At 35.9% G+C, this 20868-nt stretch overlaps 1 protein-coding gene across 50 annotated transcripts in view; it reads right to left on the bottom strand.

Moving 5' to 3' along the window:
- Nucleotides 1-1618: 1618 nt before the first annotated feature.
- The window catches only part of ZNF644 (zinc finger protein 644), a 78900-nt gene continuing 59650 nt past the window's right edge, over nucleotides 1619-20868 (bottom strand). For 10 of the 50 annotated variants that reach the window (XM_086902021.1, XM_086902031.1, XM_086902020.1 and 7 more), the window contains 7 exons: nucleotides 19013-19085; nucleotides 15699-17745; nucleotides 14714-15269; nucleotides 13939-14544; nucleotides 11280-11402; nucleotides 3792-3894; nucleotides 1619-3309 (listed from right to left, as the gene is read on the bottom strand). In XM_086902021.1, the coding sequence (XP_086758147.1) occupies nucleotides 3117-3309; nucleotides 3792-3894; nucleotides 11280-11402; nucleotides 13939-14544; nucleotides 14714-15269; nucleotides 15699-17714 (3597 nt within the window). In that variant the 5' untranslated portion in view covers nucleotides 17715-17745; nucleotides 19013-19085 and the 3' untranslated portion in view covers nucleotides 1619-3116. Of the gene's footprint in view, nucleotides 3310-3791; nucleotides 3895-11279; nucleotides 11403-13938; nucleotides 14545-14713; nucleotides 17746-18363; nucleotides 18415-18979; nucleotides 19086-19508; nucleotides 19694-20868 lie in introns of all 50 variants that reach the window. The other 40 variants (XM_086902043.1, XM_086902041.1, XM_086902048.1 and 37 more) reach the window with 11 other exon arrangements.

Genomic DNA, 20868 nt, shown 5'->3' with positions numbered 1-20868 from the left:
CCTTATTGCAAGTGTATGGGGGTGGTCTATGATTTTCCTGAGGCTACTACTAAAGAGACCCTTTACCAGAAACTAGGATAACTTCAGAAACAAGTAGGACTGTGATAAAGAACCAAAGTCAACCAAACAAAAATCACTGTGCCACTGCAGCCTTTACGCCAAAGCAACCTAAGCCAACCTGAACAGACTAACGCTCGTGTTTAGATGTGCAACTCTGGAAATCCAGCTCTTTCACACAGACTGCCACAGAGCCCCTCAAGCCATGGAACATCAGACTGGCATCACAAAGCTACTGATTTAATTTACCCTCTTCTACCACATGATTTAGAATTTTGGTAACTCTAGAGAGGGGGATTTATATTTCCTTGTAGATAATGATAAAAAATATCTGCATTTCCAAACAACAGAAACCAGGACAACAAACAGCCCCACTTGAGGACCAGAGGCTAAGGACAGCTAATAGTACTCTTTTTTTTTTTTTTTTTTTTAAAAAAAAGATTATTCAGCCTGTATCAACCACATATGCAATTAATTTAATAATCAGAAGAGTTCTAGAACTCCTACATATTTTTCAAACTATACCACTAGGATCTGATGCCAGCAGGGCACACAGCCTGTCTCTGAAAACTACTCCTCATCAATAGAATCTCATTTTGGAAACTGATCAGCCCTAGAGCTCACTGCTCTTCAGACACAACCTTGCATTTTAGTGTTACATAAAGTAGCTCGCTATTGGGGTTTAAGGAATTAAATAGAATTAACTAGGGTTTTTAAAATGATTATTATGAATCTAGTAAGAGTTTTTTGCTAATGCAAAATTCTGCACAGTATGGCTTCACCTTACAAGCATTCTTAACAACACTAGATAAATATCATTTGCACTTAATTGATTTTTTCATTTGCTAGACAGCCATAAAATATGGTGCTCTCACAAGCACCTTTTTTGGTGAGAAGGGTAAACAAGCACTCTATTAAAGCATTATAAACATTCAAGGTGATGTGATCACTTCCCTCTGTTCTGTTTCAACACATTGCTTTAAATTTTCAGTTTTCACATCGTATAAAGAAGTCTTACAAGTATCCACAAATTCAGAAACTGGTTAGTCTGCATACACGATTTGTCTGCAATACAACTTCAACATCCCAGTTATCTTTTCTAAAATCTCTAAAGTATTTATTCCTCCAGCTTTTAAGTGTAACAATGCAGATTTTCCACTTACAAGAGAAAAAATTTCAACAAGAAAGCTAAACTTAACTGTAGCAATTTGTACAGTTAAAAACCTGACAGCACTAATTTAATGGTAGCCTTGACAGAGCTAGGATGGCCTTGTCTGAGGCCTCTGTCTTGCACAGCTGTGCATTTTTAGCCCATCTATTTTATCAGAACATTAACAAGCCTCACGTGCTAACTCTGAACTCTGTGCATCCAGGAAGACAGACATTTATTCATACTTTCCACCAATCCAATGTAATGCGTCTGTGAACAATTCAGTTTATTGCAAGTAAATGTACTTTTACTTAAGATCATGAAAAGATTCTAATCTCAAGCAAGACAAATTAATTCCACAAACTTAATTCACACAATGCAAATAAATGCTTCACATTATAGACATTTAGATTTTCTTTAAACCTTTTTATTTAGAGATTTTTCTGGTAAGGAGATATACCATAGGAAAGCAATTTCACTGGCAGTGAGGTATGTATATACTCTACCAAAATACTCCTCTTGCTTTAACTGCTTTTAACTTTATTTACATATAAAGAAAATATCAATGCATATCCTTGGCTTAACTACAGTATCTGTTACCCTATATGAGTAAAATGAAATGTTACTTGCATACAAAATTGATTTGTAGAGGAATCTAATTTGATTTAAACAAAACTCATGTTCTGAAGACAGTTTAAATGAACAAACACAATTCATCATGACCAAGACACCTGCACCATATTTCCATCCTCACAGCACATTTATTTCAATAATTCTGTAAGTAGGTCCTTAGCATGAGCATAGTGTTACAGTTTTCATACATATAATCACATCCAAAACAAGCTCTAAAATTTAAGTTGTAAACATTCTCTTCATATGTAGAAACATTTCAATCTGTGTTTGAATTTTCTAAAATGATCAAACTTTTAAACAGAATTATAAATGAAAAGCCTACTCTAACCGTGTAGTGAGCAATGCTTATTAGTACATTTCTACAGTGTTAAATAAAATAGTAGAGGCAAACTTCTGTAAGCAAGTCAGACTTTTAAGTAAATTGTCATAAAAGTAACAAACTTGTTAACAAAAAGATGCTTTGTAATAAAGAAAGTTGGATTGAATCTACTATGATACAAAAACATAAGGGTAAATACCATCTTTGTTGACAAGTAGGAGGTAGCATGGATGCACCACTTTATTGTCAGTAAGAAATGCAACTGAAGTAAAGAATATTTCCTTACCACAAATTTCCAGTATTATGTACATATGTCTCTTAGAAATTTGTTTAAACAAGTTTCCCTCCACTTTTTAGTACAAAAAGCCTCATGTGATTTTAAAAAAAACACTTACACACCTAGATAGAATAGTACTAATTGCCCTATTTGAACGAAACAGTCTCTTGAACTATGAAGTACATGGTATTTAATGCCCTAAGTTGAGTAAATTGTATTAGCAGTTCTTGGTATTATACAAAACACTACATACATACAAACAAAATATAATAGTATCTTATTTTGCTATGTAATTCTTTTTGGAATAAACAGAACCTTGATTTGGGTAACACTGAAGAGAATGTGGTTTCTTTGTTTTATTAAAATCTGTCTTTTAAGTACCCATGTGCAACAATTTAAAAATGGCGGCCATACATATAATGGTCTCGTATTGATAGTGAACACAGTAACTGACAAAAACATAATAAACCTTAAAAACACATCTTCCACCCTATTATAAAATATAAAGACTACTTACTGTAACTGTTAAGTATTCAATTTATTTTGATGTTACTGCAATCCACTTCCTCTATTTTCTGTCTTTAGCATTTATAAACATAATTTAGTGTAGCAATTTATTTTAAAAAATGATGAATTATTTCAAATTTACATCCAATTAAAATTTAAAATGCTTCTGTGTTCTATGATGCTGCTTCTGCCATCAGTAAAGAAAATGAAGTTTCAGTAATTGAAGCAGGCTTTTTAAGTAGTGATGTGACCTCAACCATGCCAGCTCCAGTCCGTGGAAGATTTGCGTTGACAATGTGTCGCTGCAAGTGCTTTATCCAGTCTTCTTGAACAGACAAAGGTCCTCGAAAGACCAGACCACAAAACCTATGCAAATATTAAAATTAATCCATCAAGATACATCTATCTCTACTGAAAAATAATAAAATAAAGACAGTAAGAGGAAAGTCTTATTTTTTTTTAAGTTTGTTTCTACATGTTTTAGCTGAAAAACTTAGTAATTGAGTTCATTATTAGTAACTGTGAGCACAAAACCCTGCAACTTATACAACTCACATTCTCAATGCCAGTATTATCAATCTGTTGTCCTTATACAAGGTTTCTTTTCAAGGACCTTATTACTTTGATATGGCCAATAACATTTTAGCTAGAGAAACAATTGGTAACCTAACACCCAAATGTGACTGAATCAAATCCTCTTGTTCAAATAAATGAACAGACAATTCCTTTCCCCCCTTATTATTCAATTTAATCACAAACATTTATGGACACAATAATGAATCTTTTTATAATTAAAACTAGTAAAGCTTTTAAGAATGCATTCTTCCAATTAAAGCAGCACAATGTACCTGCATCTGAGTATGTAAACTTCATCAGCACTATGAGGTAATGGCAGCATTTTCTTCTTGCTTCCAGATCTTGACCTTGACTTCTTTTGCTTACAGTCTAAAGCTAAGAAGAGAAATTTTCATATGTGAAAGTAATACTTCAATGAGTGTTAGTCAGAGATATTCAGTAAGTATTCCCTACAGCAATAATGAAAAGACATCTACCTCGTTTTTCTATATTTAATTATAATGTAATTCCAAAACAATTATAGTGTATTCTCAGAAATAAACAGGCAAAACGCATGAGCTGGTTTTTCTTAGCTTAGCATTGTGCTTGCTCTTTGAAAGACTAGATAATTGACATTCAGCATTAAACTGTTGTTTTAGTATCAGCAAGTACCTACAGACCTACTGCAGAATTATACAGAAGCAAAGCACAATTGGAAATTCCTTTTCATGCATAAAACACTGTCAAAATCTCAGAACTTGTTTTGTAGTTCAAGTACCATCATAAGGCCACTCATATTCAACCAAGTTACAACATTATGAAGTTGTTGCTTTCAGCTAGTACAATCAGGAATTTCTAGCTTGTATAAAACACCTGCCATTTGTTTCCAACACAAAGCAAAAATCTGTCCCTTTGTTCTAAGAATTTCAAATGAAGCTTCCCCTTCACTCCTGCCCAAATTCTAATGAAGCTTACAAAAAGTATGTATTAATTTTTGGCAGTGGGAGCTGGTATTAGGACAATCAACAGGGATGGCAAGGCCACTTTTTAAATTCAGTCTAAGCATTTGAAACTGTGTATGAAAGTAATGTGTGAACAGGAAACACACAGCAAATGAGTTCAGATAGCTTTGAGGTCTGTATCTCCCATAAACAAATGTAATGGGAACCTGAAACAAAACCTGGAGATTCTAAGAAGCAGCCAACGTGAGGGATGAGTGGATTAAACTGAATTAATATTGTTATGATGCAAACAGCTGATAAAGCTCAAGGAGTTTGCGACTGCTTGAACTGAGAAGTGTATCTAGCTACACACTATTCCAAAACACAAGACACCAACAATAGAACTCCCAACACAACAAACGTTTCGCAAACAACCAGTTACACCACTTCAACAAAAACACCACAGGAACCAGAAAGACAGTACCAGGTGGTATTCTTGATACCAAGAAGGCATAGTGTTATGCTACTGAAGCATCTTAACAGTAAAATGGGGGGAAAAAAAATGTTACACTTGGCTAAAGTTTTGACTCCTAGGATATAAAACAGAAGAATTAACCTCTTAGCATTCTGAAGCATAAGACATTGTCTGGTGAGGTAAAACATGTTGATTTAAAGAACACAGTCTTGATTGTATCCTTAATATTTTTTGTGCCCTCCAAATGAGCACCACTCAAGCTTTTACCTTGTAGCCCAACTTTCAACTTGGTATATATACCAGACATTTCCCAGTTCTATCCCCAGACTTAAAGATTCCTGTCTATCTAAAATGTAGAATGATTTTCGGAGGCTTGAAGGTACCAGAGAACCAATAAAATAAGTGGAAAGCAGACACCAACCTAGAGAGACTTCTTCAGATCAACATCAGGAAAATGAGGCTTAACAGCATTTTTTTTTTCTGACAGCAACAACAAAACCAGTCTGGATAAAAAGGCAGTAACCCAAGGTGGCGGGGGTGGGGGGAGAGAGAGAGAGAAAGAAAGAGAAATGGCCAAGATGCCTCTGAAAAAGCATCAAGGGGCTCTTAATACTTTATCCTCTCACCAGAAACATACTCTTCATTTAATTAGGAAGAGAAAAGCTAACTACCATATCAGGTAGGAACTACCACATATTTTACATACCGCAACTTCAGGAACACCATCAGCAATGTCAGTAGATAAAATACTGGAACCCGGACACCCATGCTTTGAAGAGAACTGTTTGTATGAGGGGTAACTTATCTGGAGCAGTTATTACAGCAAAGGCTTTGCCTTTGCCAATTTTTATGAAACATTATGGGAAGAAGGGAAATAGAAGTAGGTATTATCCAAATGCAAACATGTCCATGAGTTGTATCTGATGACAGCTGATGTCAGTTTATATGAGTGGAAAAAAAAAGACGCAGTAGTGACAATAGACTCCTCTCCTAGAGAGGCCAGCTTTCATTTGGAACAAGAACTTGCTGATTTCCTTGATGTTGGCAAAGACATTCATTCTCATCAAGAAATTTGATTCTACTCATATATCTGGAGCATTTCAGAGAGATTTCCCTTTCCTTTAAGACCTGGATTGGTCTTCTTCAGCAGATTCCTGACACCTAATGGATTTGTGTGAGTATAATCATCTAAGAAAAAACCCCCTCTGAACTACCGTGCAATCAAACAACAGCCACACTGACAGAAATTGCCATAATGAACCAGGAAAGGTAGCTTCTACTTCCTTGAAAAGTACCTTTTCCATGAAGAGTGAGAAAACAAGGAAAACAAAAGATGTTCTCTGAGCCATTTATGATGGAGGCTCTATTATATAAGGAAATTATAAAACAAAGAGAAGAAAGTATCACAGTAAAAGATCATGAGAAAGGATTCAGACTGCACTATCAATTCTCAGAGCAACCTAGCTACATTTGAAAGTAAGCTTGCCCAAGCAAGAAGTTGTTGTGAAAGACAGAAAACACTAAGAATACTAAACCAGTGTTCTGCAAGGGTCATTTTTTGTTCCCTTTTTCTTCTGAGATAGTGAATATATTCTTCTACATTTTAGGGAACTCAACGCAGCACCAGTATGTTTTGAAGTCACTCCAGTGACGATGGACAGCGAGTGAAGGAGGAATATCTGAGTACAGCTCACTGAAAACTACAATTCAAACAGCAGTTATGAGGCATGTGTATCATTATCCATCACATTAATTTCATTTTGTCTATCCAGAGAGCAGCAAGTTTAAAGAAAGTCATATGCACATACTTGAGAACTCTGTTGACAAAATGCTTACAAGTGGTTGCAAACATCAAGTAAATCACACAGTTGCCTCAGCCACTGTCTCCCCACAAATTAGCCATGTTCTGACCAAAATTCAATTCCTGCTTTTTCTGTGTCTTTACTGTAAGAAAACATGACCTCCTCAGAAAGAATATTTTTATCTCATCTGGGAAGAGACTAAGGATAATTCAGCTCCAGTAAGCTGCATCAAAACTGCAGCAAATTGCTAGAGAGAGGCAGGAATTACCTATCATTAACACTACTTTGTAGTAATAACAGCTTCCAATCTACTATTCCTCATTCTCCATAAAGGCCTACTTCTTTTTGGAAGAACTCTCATTCAAATTTGGCCACCCGGTGCTTCATAGCTGATAATTGAAAAACTTTTTGTAAACAACCAGTCATATCACTTCCTCAAACTTCTGATACAACATGATGGAGAAACAACCCATCTAAACCAAAAGACTATCAAACTTTGGAGGAATCTCCTTGAGATACTTTTGTACAATTTCAGAGCATGCTACTTCAAAAAAATATACGCTAGGTAAAAACACTGCATACAAAAACCTCTGTGATGACTTATCAAGAAAGACTACAAGCAGATGGACTATAGGAGGTTTCAACAAGCGTGCCTAAATGAATTAGACAGGTCACAATCAGAGGCCCTTTCAGAGGCCCACATTTAGTCTGCAGTTCCAAATTAAAATGCTCTGCTTCCTGATGTCCCCCAATATGAAATACCTCTTATTTCAAGAAAACTGAAGCTGGGTCTTTTATTAGGACTTCATTACTTTTGTCAAAGTGTATGTAAGCTAAAACAAGTTGAATAATGGGACACAGAAATGGAACTACTTAACCATTTGAAAACACTTCCAGTTAAAAAATATAAAATAATGTACCTGTCTATCTTTCTTGTACATTTAGTCACTAATTTTTCCAATTCAATCACTTGCTAACTAGCCTCATCACTACTGCACAGTGAAGTACATTAAAAAAACAACCCTCCTATCATTTTCACTCCTTACAGGATTTTACAGGATACTGAAAATTAGATCTTCATGCCAGTTGATTCGTTATGACTGTAACAGCACAGAACGATGACACACAAAGCCAGTGAATCTCAGATTTCTGTGTAACTGATATGCTTTCACCACAAATATCCCAAAACTACAAGTTTGACAAAACAACATTTGAAATAATTTCAACATGTAGTTGCCCTCATGAACTGCTACCTCAGTCACACTGCTGGCTTGAAGACCAGACTCCTTGCTCTGTACTTTATTGTTCCCTTCCAAGCTTCTAACAAAGCAGTCTCCACCTACAGAAGCAGAGACCAGAGAAGAAAGTGGTGAATCCCAGAAGATGAAAGCCAGTAAGAAGAGACTGAGTATGTGAAAAGAGTCAACAAAGAGAAGATGTAGAAAGCCAGGGTGCAAGAAAGAATCAAGAGACTTGGGGAGAGCCAGGGCAGGAAGGAGCAAGAGAAGCCCAGAGAGGAAAGAAGAAAGGAAGCTAATATACAACTATAATGAAGAATAGTGAGATGCATTTTGAAGATTTTTTGTACGTTTGTCCAAAACTCTAAAGATACTCAGAGGAAAGAAGCAGGTTGACCACCTGCTCTGAGAAATGCCAACGTGTTGCTATACATCAAAACAGGTATAAAAAGAAATTACCATCTACTCAAGATGAGCAAATAGATCATTACATTGTTAAAAATTGAACTGAATAACAACAACAGAAGTTCCAGCCCAACATCTGATGACACAGCTCTTTGCTCTACAGTGGATCTATAATGCATTGATATAGGCACAAAGTTTAATAAAGACTAACCTCAAACAGCCAACAGCCTAGGAACTTTCACTTCTAGGATGTTTTTAGTGAGTCCATTCTCCAGACCTACAAATATGCCTAACTGTCTACTATACTGCTAAAACTGTCAAGTTGCATTTGAAAAGAAAAATAGGCTAAGATTTAACTAAATATGATGACAATTACTGACTGAAGAAGCAGGGCATCTGCTAGAAAAGCAATATGGTAACAGTCCATATCAAAAACACATGCAGACAAATGGAAAATCCAACACTAGTACATAAGCTAATGTAATGCTTTGGAAAGGTCTCACTTTGGTGGCATGCAGAGATCACACATTTCTCATGTATTTCTCCTAATAAACAGTAGTGCCTAGATAGATCCCATAGCAAATGTCAGATAGAAGAATTACAGCGTTCATGTTTAGACACCATTATTTTATTACAGCAAGAAACTGAGATAATTATTCACCTGATATGATTTATTTTTGGTAGTTATTTTTGCTTTGGAAGATATAAGAAAGGCTTAATGAGAAGAAGGAACATGTATAAACATGTCCTCATTGTCTCCATACAACAGCAGAAGACCATTGAAGGTTCAGCTGTGGCTGAGGCCCAACTGAAGACATCTCGAAATTGCTCTCAACTGCAACCATTATTTATATTAATTATTTGTCTTAATAAGAAAACCCAAGATCTACCCAGGAGCAACATTCACAAGTGTGTATTTGTGTGTACTTTAGAACTAGTGTGTACTAGTGAAATATTGCATAAAAATAATTCTCTTCACAAAACTTATATTATTAAAGTAGAATATCAAAAAGAACTGTTTAGAAATGCATTGTTTGGTGTACAAGCCTTGCATTAAGCTTGCTTGAATGAGAAGTCAATGAGCGAAGTTTACAACCTTCACAGAGTTGCAGCAGAGTAATGACTAAGTTACTACAAATATACATTAGTTGCATGATGTTGTAGGTAGAACTCAACATTGACTCCTTTTAGTCAATGGTTTCAGCGACAGGCCTTTATCCATGGTGTAAGTTATTTATTTGGCTTAGCTCCAGCTCCAGAAAGCAAAAGATTTTTTTTTTCCCAAACTTTTGTTTCTAACCTTTTATTTAAACTTTGTTTCTAACCCCATTTTGTTTCCAACCTAATTCAAAACCAACTTTTAGGTCCAACAATACAAGACTCAGGAGTTTTCTTTCCATTCTTTTAAGAAAAATGGTGACTGTTCTGATGACCAGGCAATTACTTCATGCTACTTCATACTTCACTAGCAAAATACGTTTCTTACAGAAGACAAACAAAAATCCCTGAAAGTACCTAAACAAGCTTCCTTCACTTTTCCCACTTAACAAAAGGGAAGCTAGGTACAAAGCACTTGTCCAGGACTCAATCTCTGTGTAATACCTGTTTGCCAGTGCCTCCTTCACTGAATTACTGTTATTAATTAATAACATAACATAATAACATAATTACTGTTATGTTATTTATGTTCAATTTAAATAAATAGCTATTGAAAAATACTTCCTCGGTAAGTATATAAGAAAAGGAACTTATCACAAGGCTAATATCAAATCACAGCAGTGGTAAATGAAGTCCCCTACCATCACCCTTCTAATGAATAAATATGAAAATTTACAGAATCACTGACTAAAGGCATATTCTTCTACATGTTAGGTATTACTGCATCTGCTGACTTCCTTCCAAGTCTGCTTTGTTATAGTATTAATGTAGTGCAACATAAGACCTGGCAGCCACAGGCCCATATTATAAAAGTATTTCTTTTAGCCTTCTCCAGAGAAAGCCTGCTACTCGGTTTGTTCTTCTTAGCATAATGAATTATATTTGCAGATAAAAAAGAGATTTCACATTTTCCAAGATAATTTTGTTAAAGTCTGTGTTTGTTGACACAGAAAACTGATGGTTGCCCTTCTTAATCACAGAATATTTCAGGCTTCATATCTCCAAGTTTTCCTCATTATATTGCATCTCTGCTCCTCAATTTGCTGCTGATCATGTGAAGTACCACTAATCTCAGCAATAATCCAAGTAAACTCATAAACTGCCTACAGCCAAGCAAGCTGCAGGTCTCTGAAAACAAGTCAAAATATGGCATATTAGAAGAATTTCAAAATGAAGTGTATTTTAATAAAAACATTAATAGCAATGCCAAATGCTGTACTACCCTCACTCAGTGTCAGAGCAGGTAGTTCTTGGGTTGTGAGCCAAACAAGATATGAAACCAACTACATATAGTACGCTGTTAGAAATGTACAAAGCGTAAAATTATTTGCTTTTCCTGTTTTACTGCAGTATTCTTTGTAATTATACGTACTAGACAGTAAAAACTACTTGTTGTATCATTGCCTTTTTTTCCTCCCCACCGCTCTCATTTCTGAGATACTTTAAAACACTTCATTAGAAGGCAAACTATCTGGTTTGGAAGTTGTGATATCATAGAGAATGAATTTAAGCAACCATCTCTTAGTTTTGCTTACATACCTTAAGTGTTGGATCCAAAATCAAAGACTAAGAATGAAAATCAGACATGAGAGTGGACAACAGCAACATACGTTTTCTTACAAGTTGCTGAAGTTTTATGGCAAATAAATTGTTTACCAGCAGAAGCTTCAAAATTATTTTGAATTAACATATGCTTTTGTCCAGTCTGATGAAGAAAATGTATCATAGACAGACTTGCTTTTACATCTGTAACAAAACATACCTGTCCCAGTCAAAAGTCCAGCACTCTTCTTTCGTGCATAAGCGCGTAAGTGGTTGGACAGGCTAACAGCACTTGTAAACGTCGTATTGCAATGCACACACGTTCTAAGCTTCACAGGCATACCTATCATTCAAAAGAAAACTATAATCCAGTTCTCTCTTCAAAAAATGAAATTCTCAAAGCGTTGTAAAAAGTTTTCTGCAATAAAGATGGTTTAAAATATATTCACTGCATTGACGCGATTGTTTAGTATATTAGAAGGATCCAAGTTAACCGTTATTAGTTTTCCACCTAGTGCTTTAAGCCAAACCATGTTATTTGAAAAGAACAGAAAGGAGGCAACTTGAGCCCAGTAGGCTACTCTGCATTCAATACCTACTACCAAGCTCCTACATCTCCACATAATGAAGCTCTAATTCCAAAATACAATCCTGCAATTTGAATAGCACAATTCTGTTGAAAAATTTCAGAGCTTTCAGAATTTCCAATAACGAGAATTTGAAAAGTCAAGTTGAGAAAGTGGTAATTAAAAGTGTTTTACCCATAAGACCAAAGCACTCAATACTAAAATTAGGCTGCTGTTGAAGGCTCAGAGAAAAAGGTGGTAAAACACACCACTGAACAGCTGTTAGACAAAATATTTTGTTCAGTGCATTTTCTGTTCATTACTTTAGATGCACAATTGATAATGAAAGTAAATGATTTGAAGTTTTTGCTAAAATCTTTGTGCTAAATAAATATCAACAAAGCAACATGCTATTTATCACACGAAAACAATGAAACAATACTGAACTCCTCACTTACAGACAAAGAAACCATTATAACTTATCTCCTCCTCAACTTCACCATATTTCTCCCTGCCTTTTACCAAAGATACATTGTTTTGGTCAACTAATATTTCAGGTTCTCTACTAATAAATTATTAGAAGAATAAATGAAAAAGCTAAAACTACTCAGCTGGAAAGTCTCTGCAGGAAAGAAAAGAATGCTATTCTCCAGCAGCCCACAGAAGACATGCTGTTTTTTCAGGCAAGTTACAGAAGAAGAACACCTTGCTGGTAAAAGCCTTTTTAAAACTAAAACCAGAATTAGGAATATTTGACGCTTTTAGGAAAAAACAGAAGATTTTCAACTTGATGTTATTTTCTTATTAACTCAACTGGCACAGTGCGTTAGTTATCGAATTCTGTTACCTCAGCCACAGAAAACTATCGGGCCCCATTCAGAACTGTTAGTACTATGCGAGCGTACGTGTGTTTTTACTTGGTTTTTCATCATAACCAAAGAGGTTCTACCCTAGTATTGAGCAGTAAATATTACACAGAAAGCAAAACACAGTGTCAGGTTTGGCAAGCTATCCCTCCAGCTTCGTTTTTCAAATCATTAAACCTGTCAAAGACACACTTCCTTTATTAAGCAATCTCCTGTCTTAAGGGACAACCACAGACGTACAGAAGACATAAAATGTAATTCTTTTCCACTTCTACTGTGTCATTTTAGAAAGCCACCTTTCTTGAGAGATTTATTGCCACACTTTTATAGCCCCCTAAAAGAACTTCTGAGCACATCAGATTGTTGGGGTTTTTTGTTTAAAGAAGAAAAGAATATAGGTGAAAAAGCACTAGGCACTGCCAGTTTTACTAACCTGGTTAATAACAAGAAAAGAAACAGCACCAAAAAAAGTCAGGGGTATAAAAATAAGATCCTGCTCCTCAGTCTAGAGAATCCTGCAGCATTGGTGGTGTCCAACCAAGAAACCAGTAAATGCAAGCTCTACATACACATTAAAAAGGATGTTGTAAGAGTTCTCCAAGACTAGAAATAATTCTCATGTGACAAGTAAGTTAAAAACATCACCCTAAGAGCCTGCTCTATTAGTATACAGAGTAGCTAGGAAACTGATTGTAGAATTGTTTCATTAGCACAATTCTCAGTGGAGGGACAATCTAGGTCCTTACTGGTCAGAGACATTGGAAACCTGCTGGCTACAACTGTATGCCAACAAAGCTTGAACCAGCACAGGCTGTCACTCAGGATAGGCAGGCCCTAAGCAAGCATGAGTTTCTCACAGCAGCCACAATTTGAAACAAACAAGAATTAATCTATGTTGTAAGAGTATGTTTGCCTAAAACCATCAGAATTAGTTGACAGTGATTCACCAATTTACAGTATTATGCATTTATAATGGTATCAACAGTTCCGTTAGTTTGAGCAAATGCTGCCTTGCACAAACCTTGAAGACTTCAATGCAATATTCCCAAACCAGGTGTTTTAATGCCTGAAAACAGGGTTGCAAGCCCAAACATTTCAGAACTGTTAGTCTACCAAATATGCATGGACACTTCAACTTGTTTACTGCAGGATGTTGTCTTCTTCCTTACTGAGGCACACTTTGTGTCCACTTTCAATCTGCATGCCCAGTCATATGCAGAACAGGAACTATATTCCATGCAAAAACCCTTCAGTGCTGCTGAGGGGTTTTTTCACTTTAGGAAAAACATGTCAGAAAAATTTGCTGTGCTACCTCTCGCAGTCAAGTGTCCTCTGGAAACGAAACAAGAATTAAATGAACAGAATCTCAAATATAATACTCTGCACTTGTACATTTTCTATGAATTATATGGTTCTTTGGAAATGTTTTCAAGAAGCACCTTCTTACCTGACTGCATAGTCAAGTCCATTTTTTGTGGCTGATACATCAATGGACTGTCTTCATTTAATGGAAGAACACATTTCTGAACAAACCTCTTTCTTGCAGTTTGATTATGAATCTTTTGAGGGGAAATATCAGGATTCCTCTCTTCTCCTAACCTCTTGTTTTTCAGGAGTTCTATCAGTGTAAGTGACTGATTTCTTTTTTCATCATGCAGTACTGCTTTTGTTTCATCACATTCATTTAGGAAACTCAGCCCTTCTTCCTCCGATGCAGACACAGATATATCTTCAGTCTTTAGGCCATTATGGTATGCTTCAAGAGGTATAACATTCTGAGATAAAAAGTCATCATTTGATGCAAATTTCTGAGCAACAAATGGTCTGGGAATAATACGGCGACTGTTCAAAGCCTTTAGGATTTTTTCATACTTCTCTTCATTTTGCATCATCTCATTCAGAACACAGATGGGAGACTTGTGTGCATCCCACTTGGTTTTGCCAAGCCTCTTCAGGTGTCCTCGCACATGATTAGACAATCCAATTTTAGTATCGAACCAGCCACCACAGAGCTGACATGTATGCTCAGAGGAAGTTTCAGATTTCTCAATTGCTACAAAGAAAATAATTATAATGTTTTTTGACAATTATATACAGTTAAACATGACAACTGCAAATCACAAGAAGAGGCTTTACAACAAGATAAAGTAAGTCTTGTTCAGTGCTCAGTAAATCTCTTTACCCCCCCCTTACTTTGTACCCAAATAAAAAACAAATCTTACCTTTTCTAACACGTTTAACAGGAGTCCCTGTTCCAGCTCTTTTAAAATGCTGCATTTTGTCACTTGTTGCTATCTGTTCTGGTGAAACAACATGACGGGCTTCATAGCTTAGTCCAGCTCTGTGAAGATGTCCTCTGACATGATTGGACAAGCCAACACCTGTTTCAAAGGTTGCTGGACAGTACGGGCACGACTTCTTTTCAAGCGACAAATCAGTCCAGTGGAAAACTGAATTATGCTTTGGCAATGCTGATCCTACATTTTCTAAATTCTGAGGATCATGCAAATCATGCAAGAAATTACTACTCTCAGCATCTTCGTAATACTCAAAATAAAAGCCATCATTCTGCTCATAACCAAGTGAAGATTTATCACCAGCTTCATTATCTTCCATTTTACCTTTGAATATGGGGAATAGGTTTACATGCTCCTGATTAATATCACTGTAAGATTCATCCTCCACAGACTGTGTAGTGTAATCACATAGTTCAACATTATCCCATGAACTTTCATCCTCCGTTTCATAGCTGTCTTTTTTTTCAGCAGAGTTTAGTTTCTGTAAAACAACAACAGTCATTTTATGCAGAAAATCTGGACAGCAATCCAAATCATCTCCTGTAACAGAGCCTTCCCTCTTGGATTCTTTAACCACTCTTTTTACAGCTACATGCCTATGATCTTTACAGCCTTCTGCCCTTTTGCAATCAAGGCTATTTGAATCCATGACAAAACAATTATTACTTGATGAAGAAAATAAACGTAAAGCACTGACAGATTTGGACTCTTCCTTTTTTAAATGCAAAGGGTAAGAGTCACTAGATTTTTTAATACTCCTGTAGTTTTCATATTTGTGTCTATATAAATAATTACTTTTTTTGGCACTAGCTTTCTGTTTTGCTGCTTGATGAAAACATTTACGCTTTTGGTCAATGCTATTTCTAATAAAAAAGTTCTTGTTTGTAGAATTTAGATTGCACACACTTACAGATGACTGTGAAACGCTTTTCCGAGCCTTCTGTATCCTGTAGGGTCTCTTGTGAAGTTTTGCGAAGTTACTGGACTGTGAAGTAGAGCCAAATGATCTTTTTACATCCTGTTTTAAAGCAGAGTTCTTTGGAAAAGTAGAAGAATGTTTCATCAATTGTTTTGTCCTGCTACGAAAATCTAAAGATTCTTCTATTATGCTGCCTTTTCTTTTCTCTAGTCTAAGATGGCTACCAAAGGGATCAATGCATGATGCTGAATGCAAATATGCCATGTGTTTTTTTAAAATGCTTCTAGCTGAAGTAGCAAACGGACACAGCTTACACATATACGTTGATGACTTTCTTGAGGATCCTAAATAAGGATCTTTCAAGGATGCCTTTTTCTGAGTTTTTCTCTGGGACAAGTCACTACCGATAATTGAACATTTGACTACTGCTCCATGAGCGATCCCTCGATGGCATTCCAGTTCATTTTCTGTCACAGCCATGAAATTGCATTCCTCACAACAGTAATATCTTTTATCTTTTTCATGGGTCTTTGCATGCTGCACAAACGTTTTGGGACAATTGGTACCAAATACACACTGTGGGCATTGTAACCGTGCACTCCTACCCTCATCCTGAAGTTCTTTCAGCTCACGGATTTCTTCCATCAGTTTCTGCCTTCTTTCCTGGTGAATTATCATATGTTTAAGAAGCGAATTACGATCTCGAAATGTCCTTCCGCATTCCCTACATGCATAGGGCCTGGGGACATTGAGATGCCGGAAGTGACTGTTCCCATCTAAATGGTACATCATATGCCTATGCAGATGTTTCTTCTCTCTAAAATTCACATTGCACTTTGTACAGGGATAAAATGATGGTTCATCAGTACTGAAAGTAGATGGTGGTTCAGAATCATTCTCTTCACATTTATTTTTCAAAGTATTGGATAGAAAAGTGCTAGTGTGAACAGGAGAAGTATCTTCTGCACAGTTACTAGTGGGACTATAAATGAGCTGCTGGATAGCATCAACAGTTTCCAGCTCTTCATCTGTGGATTCAGGCTTTACTTTACTCAATGAATATTTCTGTGGTTCTACTATTTGTAGCTCCTCATTCTGCTCTAAGAATTCAACATTTAATAGTTTTGATTTACTAGGAATACAACTGGTATCATCAAAACAGTCTTCAGTATAGCGTGTTATTTTACTAACATCCATTTTCCTTTTTCGCTTCTTTTCTAGCCCTACCTTACAGTGAATGGGAGACTTCTCTATTGTTTCTTCATTTGTCATAAGAAACTGTATAAACTCTTTTTGTGGATCCCAGCTGGGATCACATCCCGATCTGAAGCCACCTGTACCTGAGGAAATGCCTGTTAATGTATCAACACAATCATCTTTTAATAGTATATTTTTATCATCCTCACAAACTTCTACTTGGTCTACTAAAGTGCTGTCTACACTATTTCCTACTGTTTTCTGTGAATCACAACCAATTGAAGCAGAGGTAGGTAGATTTTTAATGGAATGAGTCAGGTTCTTAGCATGTGCTACATCAGGTAACAAAAATAAAACTTGGTGCTGATTTGATTTCTGCGTTGTACTCTTTGCAGGCAGCTGAAGATCATGAACCACTGTCAAAGTTGAGCAGGAATCTGCTAGATGACCTCCAGGCTGTCCAGTGGTTAATGAAACGCTGCCTTTATTCATAATGGAAGTCTTTGTTGAGGTGGAGTGTGAAACTGGTCCATTAACAGCAGTTCCTCTAGATAACATAAAGTTTTCACTAGAAACAGTAGGAGCACCAGTGTGTATAAATAGAGAAGCCTGGCCTCCACTTAAGGCTTTTTCAGATCTGTCCCTTGATAGCTCCTCAGTCAGAGTCAATGTGTTGCTCTTCTGAAATGACGTCTCACTCTCTTCTGGTTTGGGAATGCCACTTTCTTCCTCAGATACAAAATTATCATCACATAGGATTTCTTCTTCTTTAGCACCAGTAACTCCAGTATTTATCTCTAAATCATCCATATTGCTGGTCTGTCCATTAAGTACATTTATACTAAAAAACAAACAAGAAAAAGTCAGGTAATTGCAGAAACAAATAATGGTAACTTTCATTTACAGCATTTCTTCAGGATCACTCTTCACACCATAATCTAAAAAGATATTTTGAACTTGTCAAAAATCTGCTTTTCATTTAGGATATCCAAAACATTTATAGTGAATCAGTGAAGCTATAAAAAAAATAAAATTTTTTTGATATGCAGTATTAATAACCATACAGCAAACTAGTCACTGTCAAATATCCCAGTTCAAAGAAGCCTGATACCTACACACATGCAAGATGGAGAAAATTAGATTGCTAAAACAAACACAAATACATTCTATATGTACATAAATACAAATTATCTTCAGTTGTTCTCCAGAAGCAAAAGTAAGGAGAAAAGGCTACTCAGATATCTATTAACAATTCTGTTTTTTTTAAAACATACTTTTTTTAGGAAACTAAAATAGTCTTTACATTTCTCAAGGTAGCACTTTTTTTGAAGTACTTCCATACAATTAACCTGATGCTACAGGTCTGCCTTGCCTGCAGAAGGAAAAAGCACAGTGAAGCTGATTTTTAGCATCTGATTAGTGACAGAATGACAGAGACACAGCAAAGGATCAAACTCACTGAAGAAACCCGATGTCTTCCTATTCCCTTCTCACAAAAGGACTCTCCTTGCTTCAAAACAAATAAAACCCATTTGCTTATAAGTATTTATTTTAAATGATAAGCAAATTAAACAACATCTTATCAAAGGTGGGGAAAAAAATACTGTAAGAACAAAACATTTCTTTAGGATTTACCTACCAGATGAAGTCATCGTGTTGAATCCAGAGTATGACACTAACAATATCTTCCAGTACAGAGAACTACTGCATATTAATTCCCTGTGGGTGGCCTTGTCTTTCTACAAGTGACTCTTATTCATACATCAAATGATCTATTCAATGCTTAGTGAGCACAAATGAGTTGCCTACACATGAAAATCAATGTGTGACCAACAGAAATGTTAACTTTAGTTTACTCTGGTATTCACTTTTTATATGGGTCCTCAGAACACAGTGAGCATAAGGCATTAAAACATTCATCTAGCAGTCAGGACATCTATATTTTACAGAAATCACATATTTTACCCTTAGAGAGTACAACTCACTTTGATCTTTTGGGCAATTTGATTCCTGCAATTACAGTTTCAGTTACTAATTAACATTTTGAACAGAACTCAGTTAAAAGGAGCTATTACCTAGACTCTTTGAATTAAGATGTTATAACTCACAACAAATATCCATGGCTTCCTGCAATGGTCCTTTATCAAAATCCAGGAAGACCACTTCGGACATCCTCTTCTCCTAAGGAGAGAAAACAACCTAGTTAAACACCAGTTTCATCTTCATACACAGCATTTTAAAATATGTATTTTCAGTTCAACAGAATGACAGCTATCCACACAATTCAAAACTAACTATGGCTTAATGGAAATTCTCTTTTATTGCACCTGTTTTGTTTCAAATCAGCAAGAGGACAAAAAATTATTTAACCTCTTCTGACTTTGTAAAAGACAAATCTCAGTGTAAAATAACTTAGTTTGCAGATAAAAGTAATTCTATTTGGAGTAGAAATACAATGAAAAATTAGGTCATTCAAAAAATATTTCCTTTGCTACTCCATCACTGAACTAGCAAATTTAGAAATACAGCAATGCTCACATCAGCAGCATAACAAATGTTTAAAGTGGGTGAAGTATTTTTATTGTATTATCATCTATAACATACCTTTACGTAAATGTTCCACTAGACACCCCAGTTTCTCATCTTGCCATTTCTTAGATTTTTGTTTTTCTTTGCTGTTTTGAGATGGGTCATTTTTCACTATAATAACGACTTCCAATAAGATCACATTCAAAGCTATCACCTTAAAATGGTGATAATGCACCACCCAGCAGGAGTCTTTACATCACCTACACAAGTTAGAAATGGGCAGTACAAACATACACTAAGAATCAGTAATGCAAAAGTCAATCAGAAGAAGTAAAGCCTACAATGATGCACAACAGCTCCAGCAATTTTACAACTCAGTAATGTAGGCTTCATATAGTATCAGGCAAAACAGTATAAAACTGTTCACAAAACATTTCTAAGGAATTGAGTAAAACAATTTTGCTTGGAAGATGTGCGTTTTCCTTGGTTTATTGCTGCAGAAGCAGACAAAAGCATGCTCAGTCAATCTGAGAGCCTGTATTAGCTTTTCTCAACAGGAAGCAACGTTGCTAACGAAGTGGTAAATTCAGTGTTAATGAGTGGCTTCACTGTTACCACCTCTGAGGTAAAACCTTCCATGTTCCAAGTTTCACCCATCTGTTCTGGTGTGAGGGGTTCAGAGGAAGAACAGACGCTTCCCATTTAAAGCAACTTCACTGGTACCCCCTGAACAGCGGGGAGGCAGACTGAGAATACTGTGCTGCTTGGAGACCACAATCCTCATTATCGGAATGGCTCCTCAAAACTTCTCACAGGCTTACATGATAAAGACAAAACTATGTTGCTCTACATACAAAGCCATACTGCTAATGACTATTATTGTTAAAGCTGAAATTAAGAAGGTGGCTAGGACACCCTGTGGTCACCATTAAACCGAGAGTCTCTTCAGAGTTATCAGAGACACCTAAAGCATTACCTAACGCAGTCTTGGAAGAGACTCCTCTCCACACTGTGTATTTATGGAGATTGTGAACTATTCCATATGGGAATGATAAGAAGATTTCTATGGTAATAAAGGTATCCCTACAGATTTCAGTCTTTGAATCAAGCCTGAAATGATTACTGTATCAATAATATCACTACCTTTTAATAATTTTCTTATCATCATATATTTTATTTTCCAGATATCAAGATGGTACAATTAATTTTTTTTTGTGCTGGACAACAACAATAAATTTAACAGTGTGGCATTAGAGAAAACAGAAGAATGTATTTTAAAATTACAATAATTTAGTCTTGTGATAACACTGAACCAAGAAGCAATACTTCAGTTACATTATTTACTCCACATGTCAGAATTTATGCAGTAACAATGACAGCTGTAACTAAAGACACAGTGCCATGTTTCTTGAGGAAATGTTATCATCTAACTTGT

The sequence above is a fragment of the Cyanistes caeruleus genome, chromosome 9 (genome assembly GCF_971803275.1).
Source record: "Cyanistes caeruleus chromosome 9, bCyaCae1.hap1.1, whole genome shotgun sequence".
Classification (NCBI taxonomy): domain Eukaryota; kingdom Metazoa; phylum Chordata; class Aves; order Passeriformes; family Paridae; genus Cyanistes; species Cyanistes caeruleus.
The sequence above is the reverse complement of the archived record's forward strand: the minus strand, read 5'-3'. Positions and strand labels throughout refer to the sequence as shown.